This window comes from Callionymus lyra, chromosome 12, assembly GCF_982586985.1.
Source record: "Callionymus lyra chromosome 12, fCalLyr1.hap1.1, whole genome shotgun sequence".
NCBI classification, from domain to species: domain Eukaryota; kingdom Metazoa; phylum Chordata; class Actinopteri; order Syngnathiformes; family Callionymidae; genus Callionymus; species Callionymus lyra.
In genome coordinates this window covers 3,984,370-4,001,755 of record NC_141829.1, presented here as the reverse complement: position 1 = coordinate 4,001,755, position 17,386 = coordinate 3,984,370, and the positions used below count along the sequence as shown (strand labels likewise).

Sequence of the window (17,386 nt, the reverse complement as noted above, 5' to 3'; positions counted from 1 at the left end):
CAGCATCAGACACACACACCTACACACATGCATGAACACACACACACACACACCTGCACACATGCATGAACACACACCTTTACTCACAGCATCACACACACACACCTTTACTCACAGCATCAGACACACACACCTGCACTCACAGCATCACACACACACACCTACACACATGCATGAACACACACCTGCACTCACATTCACATCGTCAGTCACACACACTTACACCAGTACGCACACGCACACACACACCTTTACTCACAGCATCACACACACACCTACACACACAACTATGCACACACACACAACTTAACACACATCCACATCTGCACACAGACACATGCATGCATGTACACCTAAAAACATTCACTCCTGCACAAACATGCACACAAACCTTTTAACACTCACACAAAGACAAAGATACACACACACACACACACACACACACACACTTATTCACAAGAATGCCAAACACACACCCACACACACGCATGCATGAACACAGACATTCACATCAACACACACCTGCACTCACAGCATCACACACACACTTACACCAATACATGCACTCAAAACTACACACATGTTTGAACACACACATTCACACGCATGCGCACCTACACACACAACTATGCACATGCACACACATCTTAACACACATGCACACCTAAACACCAAACAAACGCATTACACTTACAAACACCTAAACACACATTCACTCCTGCGCAAACACAAACCTTTTAACACTCGCACACAGATGCACACTCACACACACGCCAAAAATACACCCACACACACCTAAACACATATTATAAACACCACAACTTGACACGTACACATATGCACCAACATATATACAGACATCTACACACACAAATGCCAGGACGCACAAATACCAGTACGCACACCACAGACACGTCTAAACACACACCTACACACCTACACACCTACACACGCAGATCTATGAATGTACAGCAACACAACCACACATGAACATGTCTTCAAGTGTTCAGGAAGAATCATCACCTGTCAATCAGTGACGCATCAAAGTCATGGAGCTGCTCAAGTAGCTCAACATATCTTCATCATCATCATCATCATCTTCATCATTATCATCATCATCGTCATCATCATCTTCATCATTATCATCATCATCGTCATCATCATCTTCATCATTATCATCATCATCGTCATCATCGTCATCATCATCTTCATCATTATCATCATCATCGTCGTCGTCATCGTAATCATCATCATCATCGTCATCATCATCTTCATCATTATCATCATCATCGTCATCATCATCTTCATCATTATCATCATCATCATCATCGTCGTCATCGTAATCATCATCATTATCATCATCATCATCGTCACTTCTGAGGAGAAACATCAGATTATCATCATCATCTTCGTCATCATCTTCATCGTCATCTCATCGTCATCATCTTCATTATCATCTTCATCATCATCATCCTCACTTCTGAGGAGAAATCAGATTATCATCTTCATCATTGTCATCATCATCCTCATCTTCATCATCATCTTCTTCATCGTCATCATCATCTTAATCTTCATCGTCTTCATCTCCGTCATCATCTTCATCATCCACCTCTTTATCATCATCTTCACTGTCTTCATCTTCATTATCATCGTCATCATCATCATCATGATCTTAATCTTCATCGTCTTCATCTTCATCATCATCTTAATCTTCATCTTCGTCATCATCTTCATCATCATCATCATCATCAGTGACTTCCCTCCTGTAGTTCATCTTCTCTCTGAGGTCTGAACGTCGTGTAAACGTCATGTAAGCGTCTTGTAAACAATGTGAATCAGACTCTGATCATCGTCGTGTTAAAGCAAATGACTTCAAACCTGCTGCAGCTTCTCCTCCTGCTCCGTGTTAAGTAGGACAAACCACCTCCTGAATGTGAGAAGCTCTGGGAAGAGGAGCATACATATTCATCTGCTTTAAATAATCTCCCTCCTCACTCCTTCCTCTCACAGACTCTTCCAAAATAGTTTTTTTTTCTCCCGGGCAAGTGTTTCACCTTCAGGCGAGAATCTCTTCCTGCTTTTCCTGCTTTAACTGTGTCGACTGTAGCTTTTTATATGTCACGTGTGTGTGTGTGTGTGTGCGTGTGTGTGTGCGTGTGTGTGTGCGTGCGTGTGTGTGCCTGCGTGTGTGTGTGCGTTTGTGTGCATGTGTGTGTGTGTGTGCGTGTGTGTGTGTGCGTGCGTGTGCGTGCGTGTGTGTGTGTGCGAGTGTGTGTGTGTGTGTCAAGAATGTGTTGATGTGTATCACGATACAAGGATATGATGTATATAGTGATAGTGTAGTAACAAGTATATATATGTGTAGTATTGTCCAGTACTTGACTCTGGTGTTGTGATAGTGTAGTAACAAGTATATATGTGTAGTATTGTCCAGTACTTGACTCTGGTGTTGTAATGGTGTAGTAACAATTATATATGTGTAGTATTGTCCAGTACTTGACTCTGGTGTTGTGATAGTGTAGTAACAAGTATATATGTGTAATATTGTCCAGTACTTGACTCTGGTGTTGTGATAGTGTAGTAACAAGTATATATGTGTAGTATTGTCCAGTACTTGACTCTGGTGTTGCGAAAGTGTAGTAACAAGTATATATGTGTAATATTGTCCAGTACTTGACTCTGGTGTTGTGATAGTGTAGTAACAAGTATATATGTGTAGTATTGTCCAGTACTTGACTCTGGTGTTGTGATTGTGTAGTAACAAGTATATATGTGTAATATTGTCCAGTACTTGACTCTGGTGTTGTGATAGTGTAGTAACAAGTATATATGTGTAGTATTGTCCAGTACTTGACTCTGGTGTTGTGATAGTGTAGTAACAAGTATATATGTGTAGTATTGTCCAGTACTTGACTCCGGTGTTGTGATAGTGTAGTAACAAGTATATATGTGTAGTATTGTCCAGTACTTGACTCCGGTGTTGTGATAGTGTAGTAACAAGTATATATGTGTAGTATTGTCCAGTACTTGACTCTGGTGTTGTGATAGTGTAGTAACAAGTATATATGTGTAGTATTGTCCAGTACTTGACTCTGGTGTTGTGATAGTGTAGTAACAAGTATATATGTGTAGTATTGTCCAGTACTTGACTCCGGTGTTGTGATAGTGTAGTAAAAAGTATATATGTGTAGTATTGTCCAGTACTTGACTCTGGTGTTGTGATAGAGTAGTAACAAGTATATATGTGTAGTATTGTCCAGTACTTGACTCTGGTGTTGTGATAGTGTAGTAACAAGTATATATGTGTAGTATTGTCCAGTACTTGACTCTGGTGTTGTGATAGTGTAGTAACAAGTATATATGTGTAGTATTGTCCAGTACTTGACTCTGGTGTTGTGATAGTGTAGTAACAAGTATATATGTGTAATATTGTCCAGTACTTGACTCTGGTGTTGTGATAGTGTAGTAACAAGTATATATGTGTAGTATTGTCCAGTACTTGACTCTGGTGTTGCGAAAGTGTAGTTACAAGTATATATGTGTAGTATTGTCCAGTACTTGACTCTGGTGTTGTGATAGTGTAGTAACAAGTATATATGTGTAATATTGTCCAGTACTTGACTCTGGTGTTGTGATAGTGTAGTAACAAGTATATATGTGTAATATTGTCCAGTACTTGACTCTGGTGTTGTGATAGTGTAGTAACAAGTATATATGTGTAGTATTGTCCAGTACTTGACTCTGGTGTTGTGATAGTGTAGTAACAAGTATATATGTGTAGTATTGTCCAGTACTTGACTCTGGTGTTGTAGTATTTACAGACCACATGACTCTTGACGAAGTCGTAACTATTTTCATTTGTCAATTTGTTTCCTTTCGTCCTCAGTCATCACTGTATCCTCTAGTCCTCAGCAATCTGAATCTCAAGCAAAAGTTAAATCTATGCGATGACTAACTATTACCATTTAGAGGCAGTTTTATTGAAACACAAAGATAAACAAACCGTGTGAATATTTGTACGATAATTATGGATTAAAAAAAAACAAATAATTGTATTTTGTTTCAACTATGATACATTTTTTATTCTGTTATTGATCAGAGATCAGTGAACTGTCAATCACTGAAACGAGAAGAAAGAAAACCAAAGACAAGATACAAGGAAGTGAATTTGCATCTGAGTATTTACCAGATGAGCTCGTGAACCTGGAGAGGATGTTTTTGAACATCGGATCATAGATGACAATAATGTTCAAAGTCCTCGTGGTCCTCAACAAGGTCTCGTCTAATGAGAGGAAATATTGGAAGATGTTCTTCACCATTAATCTCTGACGATGGATCAGTTCTTCTGCTTCTCACCTTCAACTTCCTGGTCTGAACAAAAAGTCATTTTCATCTTCTTCACTTGATCAATGATTAACTTCAGTATCTAAGATCCTCAGTCGATCTTCTCGCTCCACGACTCCATCTTTGACAGTGAGAGCCTGCAGTTCCTCACTCTGGCCTGTAGGTGTTCACTCTTGAACCCTCATGTTTCCAGGGGTTCAGGCGAGTCTGCAGAAGAAGAAGTTAGAGCCTGAGAAGGAGCACGAGGCTGGAGAAGCAGCTCAACGCAGTCGCATCAACAAGTGTAACCTGGTGAGTTAGAACAAGTTATTAACCGTTAACTTGATGAAGACGATCACGTTTATGTTTCACTAGTTACTAACTGGTTAGTTAATGGTTTTATTCCCATTTATATTTAATGATAAATGAGTTAGAATAATGTAAAATATCATAGATATTTATATATTGTTTACATTTTACAAGAATTTATATTTAAAAAAAATATTACGCAGATGAACATTAAAATTGTTAGAACAACTTCCATGATTGTGAAAACACTCGACACAGTTTTCTTTTGCAGTATTTTCTTTTCATTTTTTAAACTATTAAGGAAAACAATGAAACACCAGAAAGAGTGCATTTCCAGAAGAAAGTGCAGTGTGAATGCTGGTCACAATTGAAAGTACTGGAAGTAGTAGTGGAATTAGTAGTGTGAGTAATAGAAGCAGAATTAGTAGTTGTGGAAGTAGTAGTGAAATTAGTAGTAGTGGAATTAGTAGAAGTAGTAGTGGAATTAGTAGTAGTGAAGTAGTAGTGGAATTAGTAGAAGTAGTAGTGGAATTAGTAGTAGTGAAGTAGTAGTGGAATTAGTAGAAATAGTAGTGGAATTATTAGTATTGGAAGTAGTAGTGGAATTAGTAGAAGTAGTAGTGAAATTAGTAGTAGTGAAGTAGTAGTGGAATTAGTAGAAGTAGTAGTGGAATTATTAGTATTGGAAGTAGTAGTGAAATTAGTAGTAGTGAAGTAGTAGTGGAATTAGTAGAAGTAGTAGTGAAATTAGTAGTAGTGAAGTAGTAGTGGAATTAGTAGAAATAGTAGTGGAATTATTAGTATTGGAAGTAGTAGTGGAATTAGTAGAAGTAGTAGTGAAATTAGTAGTAGTGAAGTAGTAGTGGAATTAGTAGAAGTAGTAGTGGAATTATTAGTATTGGAAGTAGTAGTGAAATTAGTAGTAGTGAAGTAGTAGTGGAATTAGTAGAAGTAGTAGTGAAATTAGTAGTAGTGAAGTAGTAGTGGAATTAGTAGAAATAGTAGTGGAATTATTAGTATTGGAAGTAGTAGTGGAATTAGTAGAAGTAGTAGTGAAATTAGTAGTAGTGAAGTAGTAGTGGAATTAGTAGAAGTAGTAGTGGAATTATTAGTATTGGAAGTAGTAGTGAAATTAGTAGTAGTGAAGTAGTGGTGGAATTAGTAGAAGTAGTAGTGGAATTATTAGTATTGGAAGTAGTAGTGGAATTAGTAGAAGTAGTAGTGAAATTAGTTGTAGTGAAGTAGTAGTGAAATTAGTAATGGTGAAAGTGGTAGTGGAAGAAGTAGTAGTATTGGAAGTAGTAGTGAAATTAGTAATAGTGGAAGTAGTATTGGAATTAGTAGTAGTGGAATTAGTAGTAGTGAAGTAGTAGTGAAATTAGTAGTATTGAAGTAGTGGTGGAATTATTAGTATTGGAAGTAGTAGTGGAATTAGTAGAAGTAGTAGTGAAATTAGTTGTAGTGAAGTAGTAGTGGAATTAGTAATGGTGAAAGTGGTAGTGGAATAAGTATTAGTAGTGGAAGAAGTAGTTGAATTATTATAAGTAGAAGTAGTAGTGGAATTAGTAGTTGTGGAAGTAGTAGTGAATGTAGTAGTGGAAGTAGTAGTAGTATTGGAAGTAGTAGTGAAATTAGTAATAGTGGAAGTAGTATTGGAATTAGTAGTAGTGAAATTAGTAATAGTGGAAGTAGTATTGGAATTAGTAGTAGTTGAATTAGTAGTAGTGGAAATAGAAGTGGTGAAGTTACAGTGGAAGGAGTTTAAACCTGAGTCGAAGAGTTTCCCCATCGAAATGAATGACGAAAAAAAGGTAGAAAAAGAGGAATAAAAGAAAGAGGGGAAGAGATAAAAGTTTTAAATCGGTTCAAATCCGATGTAATTTGTTGGAGTAGAAACCGACCAAAGTTTAGGTCAGAAGCCGGAAGAGGAAAAAGAAAAAGAAGATTAAAGAGAAACAGGATTTCAATTGTGTGAATGCTGGGCAGCATGAGATAATGGTCGTGTATCGTGTGTCTCGTCCGCAGCTGCCGCGCCTCTTCGACGGCTGCTTCTTCTTCCTGCTCGGCAGCTTCTCGTCCCCGAGTCGAGCCGAGCTGACGCGCCTGCTGGCGGCGGGAGGCGGCCGCACCCTGAGCCGACGCCCCAAGCCCGACAGCGACGTGACGCAGACGCTGAGCGCGGCGGCGTATCACGCCCTCCAGGGGTCCGACCAGGAACTGTGCACGCAGTACATCGTCTACGACCCTCGGGGGCAGCACAGGCCCACGCAGCTTCGGCGAGGAAAGGTTTGGACGACGCCTTCGTCCTGGATCATAGACTGCATCACTTCCTTCTGTCTGCTGCCAGTACCTGAGTACACACCTGAGCACACTACCTGATCCCACACCTGGACGCGCACACCTGGACACACACCTGGACGCGCACACCTGGACGCGCACACCTGGACGCGCACACCTGGACGCGCACACCTGGACGCGCACACCTGGACGCGCACACCTGGACGCGCACACCTTGACGCGCACACCTGGACGCGCACACCTGGACGCGCACACCTGGATGCACACACACCTGGATGCACACACACCTGGACGCACGCACCTGGACACACTCACCTGGACGCACACCTGGACACGCACCTGGATGCACACACACCTGGATGCACACACACCTGGATGCACACACACCTGGATGCACACACACCTGGACGCACTCACCTGGACGCGCACACACCTGGACGCACGCACCTGGATGCACACCTGGACACACTCACCTGGACGCACTCACGTGGACGCACTCACCGGGATGCACACCTGGACACGCACCTGGATGCACACACACCTGGATGCACACACCTGGACGCACTCACCTGGACGCACTCACCTGGACGCACACACACCTGGACGCACTCACCTGGACGCACACACACCTGGACGCACTCACCTGGACACGCACCTGAAAGATTTTCTGTTTTCTCATCTGTGATCATGATGTTGTTTCTTCTTTTTATAATAATGACAATAAATCATGGCCTCAACTCTGACCTGTGACCTCTGACCTGTGACTAACTCTATATATTAGTGTGTAAGAAAATATTAATTCTCTATATTTGTATCTTGATACTGTTTAAATAATAAACTGTATTTATCTTTTCATTTTTCATTGTTTTTGTACATAAATTTCAATAAAGTGTATATAAAATACAATATTCATTTACCTTTCTTGCAACCTGGATCCTGACTGAGGACGAGAGGATACAGTGATGACTGAGGACGAGAGGATACAGTGATGACTGAGGACGAGGATACAGTGATGACTGAGGACGAGAGGATACAGTGATGACTGAGGACGAGAGGATACAGTGATGACTCAGGATGAGAGGATACAGTGATGACTGAGGACGAGAGGATACAGTGATGACTGAGGACGAGAGGATACAGTGATGACTGAGGACGAGAGGATACAGTGATGACTGAGGACGAGAGGATACAGTGATGACTGAGGACGAGAGGATACAGTGATGACTGAGGACGAGAGGATACAGTGATGACTGAGGACGAGAGGATACAGTGATGACTGAGGACGAGAGGATACAGTGATGACTGAGGACGAGAGGATACAGTGATGACTGAGGCATGAGGATACAGTGAAGACTGAGGACGAGAGGATACAGTGAAGACTGAGGACGAGAGGATACAGTGATGACTGAGGACGAGAGGATACAGTGATAACTGAGGACGAGAGGATACAGTGATGACTGAGGCATGAGGATACAGTGAAGACTGAGGACGAGAGGATACAGTGATGACTGAGGACGAGAGGATACAGTGATGACTGAGGACGAGAGGATACAGTGAAGACTGAGGACGAGAGGATACAGTGATGACTGAGGCATGAGGATACAGTGAAGACTGAGGACGAGAGGATACAGTGAAGACTGAGGACGAGAGGATACAGTGATGACTGAGGACGAGAGGATACAGTGATGACTGAGGCATGAAGATACAGTGAAGACTGAGGACGAGAGGATACAGTAATGACTGAGGACGAGAGGATACAGTGAAGACTGAGGACGAGAGGATACAGTGATGACTAAGGACGAGAGGATACAGTGATGACTGAGGCATGAGGATACAGTGATGACTGAGGACGAGAGGATACAGTGATGACTGAGGACAAAAGGATACAGTGAAGACTGAGGACGAGAGGATACAGTGATGACTGAGGACAAAAGGATACAGTGAAGACTGAGGACGAGAGGATACAGTGAAGACTGAGGACGAGAGGATACAGTGATGACTGAGGACGAGAGGATACAGTGATGACTGAGGACGAGAGGATACAATGATGACTGAGGACGAGAGGATACAGTGATGACTGAGGACGAGAGGATACAATGATGACTGAGGACGAGAGGATACAATGATGACTGAGGACGAGAGGATACAGTGAAGACTGAGGACGAGAGGATACAGTGATGACTGAGGACGAGAGGATACAGTGATGACTGAGGACGAGAGGATACAGTGATGACCGAGGACGAGAGGATACAGTGAAGACCGAGGACGAGAGGATACAGTGATGACTGAGGACGAGAGGATACAATGATGACTGAGGACGAGAGGATACAATGATGACTGAGGACGAGAGGATACAGTGAAGACTGAGGACGAGAGGATACAGTGATGACTGAGGACGAGAGGATACAGTGATGACTGAGGACGAGAGGATACAGTGATGACCGAGGACGAGAGGATACAGTGAAGACCGAGGACGAGAGGATACAGTGATGACTGAGGACGAGAGGATACAGTGATGACTGAGGACGAGAGGATACAATGATGACTGAGGACGAGAGGATACAGTGATGACTGAGGACGAGAGGATACAATGATGACTGAGGACGAGAGGATACAATGATGACTGAGGACGAGAGGATACAATGATGACTGAGGACGAGAGGATACAATGATGACTGAGGACGAGAGGATACAATGATGACTGAGGACGAGAGGATACAGTGATGACTGAGGACGAGAGGATACAATGATGACTGAGGACGAGAGGATACAATGATGACTGAGGACGAGAGGATACAATGATGACTGAGGACGAGAGGATACAGTGATGACTGAGGACGAGAGGATACAGTGATGACTGAGGACGAGAGGATACAGTGATGAATGAGGAAGAGAGGATACAGTGATGACCGAGGACGAGAGGATACAGTGATGACTGAGGACGAGAGGATACAGTGATGACTGAGGACGAGAGGATACAGTGATGACTGAATAAAGTAGGTTTTTGGAAAATAATGAATTCATTAAAATATATCCATGAAAATAAGTTTTGTAATCAGAACAAGAAATTAAAGTGTTTTTATAAATCTGCTAGAAAAAAATCATGTTTAATAACTTGATACTTATATACTTTATTATATTATACTTGCAAGTAGAAAATTGATGGACATTAAAAAACATAAGAATATAATGTTATTCCAGATAAAATATTGAACTATGAGACAAAATGCAACTTTAAAACATAATTAAAAAAAAAACATTGAACATGGTTAAAATAAACGTAATAACTAAAAATACTCTAAATAACATAGTAAATATAGTTAAAAAACAATTGTAAATATTATTTTATTACAATATGTTTATCAATACTTGAATAAACACAGTTAAACGAAATAAACTCGGCTGATAAAAGTCCAGTTTCCTGCGACAACGTTGATAAAACTGTCAGGATCAGGTTCTCAGAAGAAAAGCTAAACATCTAATTATCTAATCGGTGCAAAAGTGTCTTCGTCTGATCGACGTCGGCCGAAGAACGAGGAAAACAAGTCATTAATTGCTCGTCACTGTCGACCGTGAGCAGAAACAATGAAACTTGACTTTCGTTACCTTCAGCACCAGCGGCTCCTTGGCCTCCCTCGATGCCATTTTCACTGGAATTAGGCCCAGACGAGCGTAATTGCTATTGATTGCTGCGCTGCAAGAAAAAAATACTTTCCTTTTTGTGCGGCGGCGAGAAGACGAGGAGGAAGAGGAGGATGAAGAGGAGGAAGGTGGGAAGAGGCAATTAGTGGCGTAGATGAGATAGAAGCCCAGAAAGACTTGAAACAAAATGGAGGGATGAAGCCGCGACTGATGTCCTTGAACTCGCGCAGCATAACAACGACGCCCTGATGTCGACTCGTCGTCCTCGGCGCCTCTTCTGCTGCCAAACATGTTAGCGACTTCTATTATAAACCGTTAGCTCGCGGCTATCGTCGTCCCCGTGAATAATTACTACAAAATACTTAAAGATTAGAAATCATATTCATTAGCATGTCAGTTAGCATTTCTATCGCTACAATAGACTTCAAGCTATCGCTAAGACAAACCTTAAATTGAAGAAAGTATTTTCTTTGTTGTCATAATGTAACTTTCTAGTGGCAACATTAGCACTTAGCTTAACTACAGAATAGTTTAGCACTAAAGCGAAACGTAAGCATGTTTCTGTGTTAGCAATTTAGCACTGAAACACTTCTTTATTAGCTTTCTATTTTAGCACAGGAAAATATCCTCATGTTTTCATAGAAAATAACTACTTTATAATATTAAAGTTCATTTAGCACAAATGCTATTGTTTGGTTTATTTTAGAATCATTTTATAGTGATTCTCTGTTAGCGTATTAGCACAGCTTTGTGAAGTTAGCATGTCTTTACTTCACGTTCATGTCAAAGCTAACACCTGAGTGTGACATAACATGCTAATATGTTAGCACTTTACTACTACTTGATACATTTTATAAACTCAATTATCTCTGAATGCTAACACTTTAGCAATACTGTTTCAGTTTTTGCTACATGACTGACAGTAACAAGCTAATATTGTTTATCTTTAGCACATGTTTAGCACTAGCCGTCATGACTAACGGTCGACTTCACACTTGTTTTGCAGTTTAGCGAGATTAGCGCTAGCGTTAGTTAGCTCGTTGTTTCAATCTAAGCTAGCTTGTAGCCGCAGCGTGATAGCAACCGCGTTCAGGAGTCAAAGACGCGACACAAATAAATCCAGACACTTGTTTGTTTTTTCCCCAATAACACTTCATTTCAAGTCTATTTAACAAAATAGTTTTGTGTCCTGATCAATAACACACATGTTCCCTTTAGCGTCCTGCGGTTCACACGGTATTTACATATTAACAGCGTGAGGCGACGCGTCCGTTCGCTCGCCGGCGTCTTCGCTCGGACGCGACGCACGAAGACGTCTGCGGCGCCAACGGACGCTTCCGTGACATGTTTTCTCTTCTTCTAGTGTTTCCAGGCACACGTCAACAAAGAGTCCCGCACACGTTACTTCCTGCTACAGTGAGTCAGTGTCTCGGGGGTCAGGGGTCGGGGGTGAAGGTTCACAGGGGTCGTGGAAAGTGGCGCTCGACCTCGAGGATCATCAGACGAGACGATTATTCCGGTGACGATGACATCGTTGACGCTTCCTTTCACAGCCTTCCCTCGAGAACCAGATCCATCAATATTCCTTATCGCCGCTCGCGCAGACGACGTGGTTACGACTCTTGAAATCGTCCGTCGAGATCGTAGATGTTTAGGTTCGGCGCCGGCGATCGTTGAAGGTCGCGACGCCCTTGAGCAACGTTTATATGTTCAAGGTCCTCGTGGAAACTGTTTTTATTATCCTGACGAAACTTCACTCATGTTCTACCTTCATGTCGACTAATGTTGATATTTTCAGAGCCATCTGTTCTTTTTAGAGTTATAGACAAAAATATTTGTTCATTTTAATGTAGCGACTGGAGCTCCGTTGTCTTCGTCTTCGTCCAAAGACACGTAAAAATGTGATATTTGTTGGGATTTTTTTCTTGTCTCTGGAGTCAAACACTAAATCTGGCGAATGAGGATTTTTTTATGACTATTTTTGTGTAAAATCTCTTTTGTTTTTAAACTTTACTTTCAAAAATAGAGCCATGATGTTAGCGTTGAAGCGACGGCTATGGAAGATTCAACATATTTTGTCTCTGGCGCCCCCTGCTGTGAGAACAGTGTAGTTTCAGTAACAGGTTCCCTCGTGTGATTATTATTTTGTGTTTGTTGGTCACATGGTTACTTGATGCTCGGGTCATATTTGTAGCGACAAAGCTTTAGAGCTTTTTCTTTGATCTATGTTCTTTATCTTTAGACTTCGATTTTATCATCTTGTTCTTTCTCTTTGTTCTTATTTTATTTTCGATTTATTTTTTATGAATAATTGCTGTATTGCTATGTCTAATTGGAAAAAAAACAATTTCCCGAAGGAGACCTCCTGAGGATCAATAAAGTTCTACTAAGTATGAAAAATGAAAGTCCAAATGTTACTTTGTGCTGCTTTAAGACACATTTCTCAAACCTTAAGATGATCGTTTTAATTCAACCGTGTCGGATTTATTACAGCGACGAGGTCAACTGTCGGGAATAAGATGTTATAAATAATGACATTTTTGGGGGAATTTGTTACATTTTCACGGACACACGACGGTGGTTGATCATAATCGTTTTTGCCTCGACTGGACGAAGAGAAACGATCGGTAACTGAAGGTAAAAACTCACCTGCAGCAGGTGAAGCTAAAGTCAGCGTCTCGTCGACTCCGCCGTCAGTTTCCATCGATCGCTCCAACAATGAATCATCAATATTTTGCACAACAACGAGATCGTTTCGACCACATTTGCGACGGATTGCTGGAGTAGTTCTTGCGCCATTAGAACCCGGGCCGGTATCAATGGGTCCAGGATTCATTCTCGTCTCATTACGGCGGCGGCGGCTCTTCAGCGGCTCATCCATCACCGCCCAGAGGTCCGGGTCCCAAAGGTTAACGCGACTGGATTTTGTGGAAACGGAGGAAAATTTCATTTGATGAACGACGCCGCGGCGCCGGATTCACCTTTTGAATTAATGGCGGTATTTATCATCACGCGCCGTCGGCGCCGGCCCATTGTGCCGCTGCGTCACCGGAGGAAATATCAACACCGTGCATTAGCTCGTCCGGACCTTAGACCTCGGGCCACACCAGCAGAACCGCCGCCAGATTGAGTCGTTTGAGAGAAAGAACGAGGCGATGAATTCACAGCATCTTGTATCGCGTTCTAATGGGCTGCAGGATCCACGGGTCCTGAGGATGAACGGGCCGGCGCCGGATCGGACGCTCGCACCCGATGATTCATCGCACGATACCCGTTGATTAAAGCGAATTAAAGCCGCTGCTGCTTCCCTTTAATTACTTAACAGCGAGTTCAAGTTATTTAATGGATCTTCTGCAGAATAATGGACCAGAGATGCTTCTTGACTCAGAACAAGTGTCGTTACTTACAATCTTTGAATTGACGACACAAAGTCAAATCAAGTTTTTTTCTTCCGTGGCTGGATCTAAAGCGCGTTTAACATCGACTAGGGCAGTGCATCATGGGACATGTGGCTTGAATGGATTGAATGATATCAGGTCAAGGGTCGTACGTATTCATCTTGAGGGACAGGTTTGGCCCTCAAGAGCTGGTTCTTACTTTCAGATCTATTCATGGTCAGACCTTCCATCAGTGATCTGATCCAGACTTACACCCCAGCTCGGGCTCTGAGGTCTGTGGATCAGAATCTACTGATGGTTCCTGAACTTCAGGACCAGAGGAGAGAAATCCTTCCAGACTGTTGCTCCTAAGCTTTGGAACCATCTCTGTGTTTGATGATCTACTGACTCCTTCAAGAAACATCTGTGTTTGATGATCTACTGACTCCTTCAAGAAACATCTGTGTTTGATGATCTACTGACTCCTTCAAGAAACATCTGTGTTTGATGATCTACTGACTCCTTCAAGAAACATCTGTGTTTGATGATCTACTGACTCCTTCAAGAAACATCTGTGTTTGATGATCTACTGACTCCTTCAAGAAACATCTGTGTTTGATGATCTACTGACTCCTTCAAGAAACATCAGAGTTTGATGATCTACTGACTCCTTCAAGAAACATCTGTGTTTGATGATCTACTGACTCCTTCAAGAAACATCTTTGTTTGATGATCTACTGACTCCTTAAAGAAACATTTGTGTTTGATGATCTACTGACTCCTTCAAGAAACATCAGAGTTTGATGATCTACTGACTCCTTCAACAAACATCTGTGTTTGATGATCTACTGACTCCTTCAAGAAACATCTGTGTTTGATGATCTACTGACTCCTTCAAGAAACATCTGTGTTTGATGATCTACTGACTCCTTCAAGAAACATCTGTGTTTGATGATCTACTGATTCCTTCAAGAAACATCTGTGTTTGATGATCTACTGACTCCTTCAAGAAACATCTGTGTTTGATGATCTACTGACTCCTTCAAGAAACATCTGTGTTTGATGATCTACTGACTCCTTCAAGAAACATCTGTGTTTGATGATCTACTGACTCCTTCAAGTGTTTGTCTCAGTGTTATCTTGATCTTTTAAGTATTTATTTTATTGAGTATTGTTTTGATTGTTTATGCGCTTTGTGACCCTGGTCTAGAAAAGCGCTCTAGAACTATCACTTACTTATAAACGTGACTCTGGGCGGTGCAACCGTGTGCTGTTTGTCCAGATTTTAAAATAAACTTCGAGACATAGTTTTGCTTCTCCAGGATCGTTGAGTTCTCAGTGGACGGACGATTCCAGAAGAGTTTGTCGGACGATCTGTGGACGTCGGCGTCGACCAAAGACTCCACGAACTGAACGACCTTCGGATCAACAATATAATCTGCTTAAGTCGTCGTGAAAATTGTCGAAAAGATGACGATGGTTTCGCCGGCGCATGTGGACGAACAGGAAGCTGGTCTGGTTCTCAAGTGCTCTCCTCTCAAGGTCATGACTCACTTCTCTGTGATCCATTAATCAGACCCGGCCTCGCATCACAATAATGTGGTTTGGTCTCTTCAGATATGAACTCAATCATCCATGAGCCGGAAACATCGAAGATCTTCTCCAAACTAATCGTTACAAATCTCTCTCAGAAGTTGTTTTTGTACAGTTTTCAAACTAAAACACTGGTGCGGATGGAGCCGGTCGTGATGAGGAGTCTTCGTCACAGTGATTAGAAACAACCGTGAAGACACAGCTAGTGTGATGTGTGTTTTGTAAACAAGCTCTCGAGGTGTCGTGGAAACGGCGTCACATCTCTGCGAGACAACAAAGCCAAAACGCTCGCAGTTTGTGGCAACTTCACAACGACGGCTGACAGACGGTGACAGACACACATGAATCGTCGCCGACAGGCTGCGACGGATCCAACAACAAACAAAAGAACGAGTAGAAACTCCAGCGAAGTGAGAGCAGCGAGTTCAGAGTCTTTTCCCGGGAAAAATGTACGGATGATTAAAACAAGAGCCTTGAGTTCCGCCGCCTCAGCGGCTGCTTCTGAAGCTCGCGAGAGCGTCTCTGTTACTCCTTCGTGGGTCGCTTAGGAATTGTGCTCCTGCCCTGTCAATCACACGAAAATGGTGCAGTTAGGCAGGGTCTTGCCTGAGCTGGGGGTACAGTCCTCGACGGGGTGGGGGTGCGGGGGGGGGGGGGGGGGGTTCTTCTCTATGACAAAGTCTGGCCGTTGAGGCACTCGCGCCGCAGGCACTGCGCCGGCTTCCACCAGTCGCCGTTGTGGCAGCGGCAGATGGTGCAGTCGTCCACCTTGACTTCAATCCCGGCCGGGATGATGGTCGTTCCGGCGAAGCAGTTTGGACCTGCCGCATGGGAAGACAGGAAGAGAAGGCGTGAGAACAACAAGACGTGGCGGCGACTCTCCGGAGAGAAGCGGTGGAGTGATGCGTGGAGCTTCAGGGAGTCGCAGCAGACGTACAGATCTTTTCACGGGCATGCACCGATGGGCTTGTTTTTGCAACTCTGAAGCGCTTTTGTTAGTCTCCCCGTCTCCCTCAACGTGGAGCGCTTTGCATCCTAATGTGCCGCGAGCACCGGCGCCTGCCAGGCACCGACTTGGCAGCCGAAGCTGCAGGAACACAGTACGAGAGGAGCCGCTTTGAGAAGCAGGAGTGAGGATGGAGTTAATCACTTCAGTCTGTTCGGAGGAAGAAAAAGAAAAGCCGCGGATCTTCTCGGCAATCACTTACTTTCTCTCGCAGCGCACACACACATATTGACTTTCACAACAGTAAACAATGGTGATTAGTTTTGACATCCCGTTCATCCCTAAAATACCGGAGGAGTTCTGTGTTGATGCCTCTGTTAATAAGGATCTTCTCATGCTGAGCGACGTCTGCTGCTGCAATCCTGCCCACTTTGCTTTTGTCTAAAGTTTCATCTTCATCGAGATCAACAGATCCGTGGAGTTATCGGCCTCTGTGCACTCGGAGACGGTTCAAAGTCGTACGAGCTGCGAGGAGAGAGAAACTAGAGTTTCATGTCAATGACAAACAACTCTTGGTTGGCTTTTGATTGTGTATTACATTTGTTTAAGCTTCAATGTGTTGATTAAAATGATTATACACTATACGTATACGCAGACTGATTCACACTGGTTCGAGGCAAGCTTGAAACAGAATTAGAGATACGACACCTTTAATTTACAACATCTGTTTATCTGCAAATCACACCTTAAATTGTAGATCAAAGAACGAATCAAGACACACCCGGGAAAGGGGGGCTAAAGACGGAAGAGAAGATAACCCCCGCCCGAGAACATGAATGATTAGATTACAAGAAAACAAATTAGGATGTCTCTCAATGGGTGATCGGGACACATGGGA

General features: G+C 42.6%; 2 protein-coding genes across 2 annotated transcripts in view; one reads left to right on the top strand and one right to left on the bottom strand.

Moving 5' to 3' along the window:
- bard1 (BRCA1 associated RING domain 1) overlaps positions 1-7,194 on the top strand; it is a 32,331-nt gene extending 25,137 nt beyond the window's left edge. The window contains exons 10-11 of the mRNA XM_087804391.1: positions 4,538-4,635; positions 6,658-7,194. Coding sequence (XP_087660517.1) covers positions 4,538-4,635; positions 6,658-7,011 — 452 coding nt within the window. The 3' untranslated portion in view covers positions 7,012-7,194. The remainder of the gene's footprint in view (positions 1-4,537; positions 4,636-6,657) is intronic.
- Positions 7,195-15,074: 7,880 nt separating this feature from the next.
- vwc2l (von Willebrand factor C domain containing 2 like) overlaps positions 15,075-17,386 on the bottom strand; it is a 46,208-nt gene continuing 43,896 nt past the window's right edge. The window contains exon 4 of the mRNA XM_087804085.1: positions 15,075-16,363. Within this exon, the coding sequence (XP_087660211.1) occupies positions 16,212-16,363 (152 nt within the window). The 3' untranslated portion in view covers positions 15,075-16,211. The remainder of the gene's footprint in view (positions 16,364-17,386) is intronic.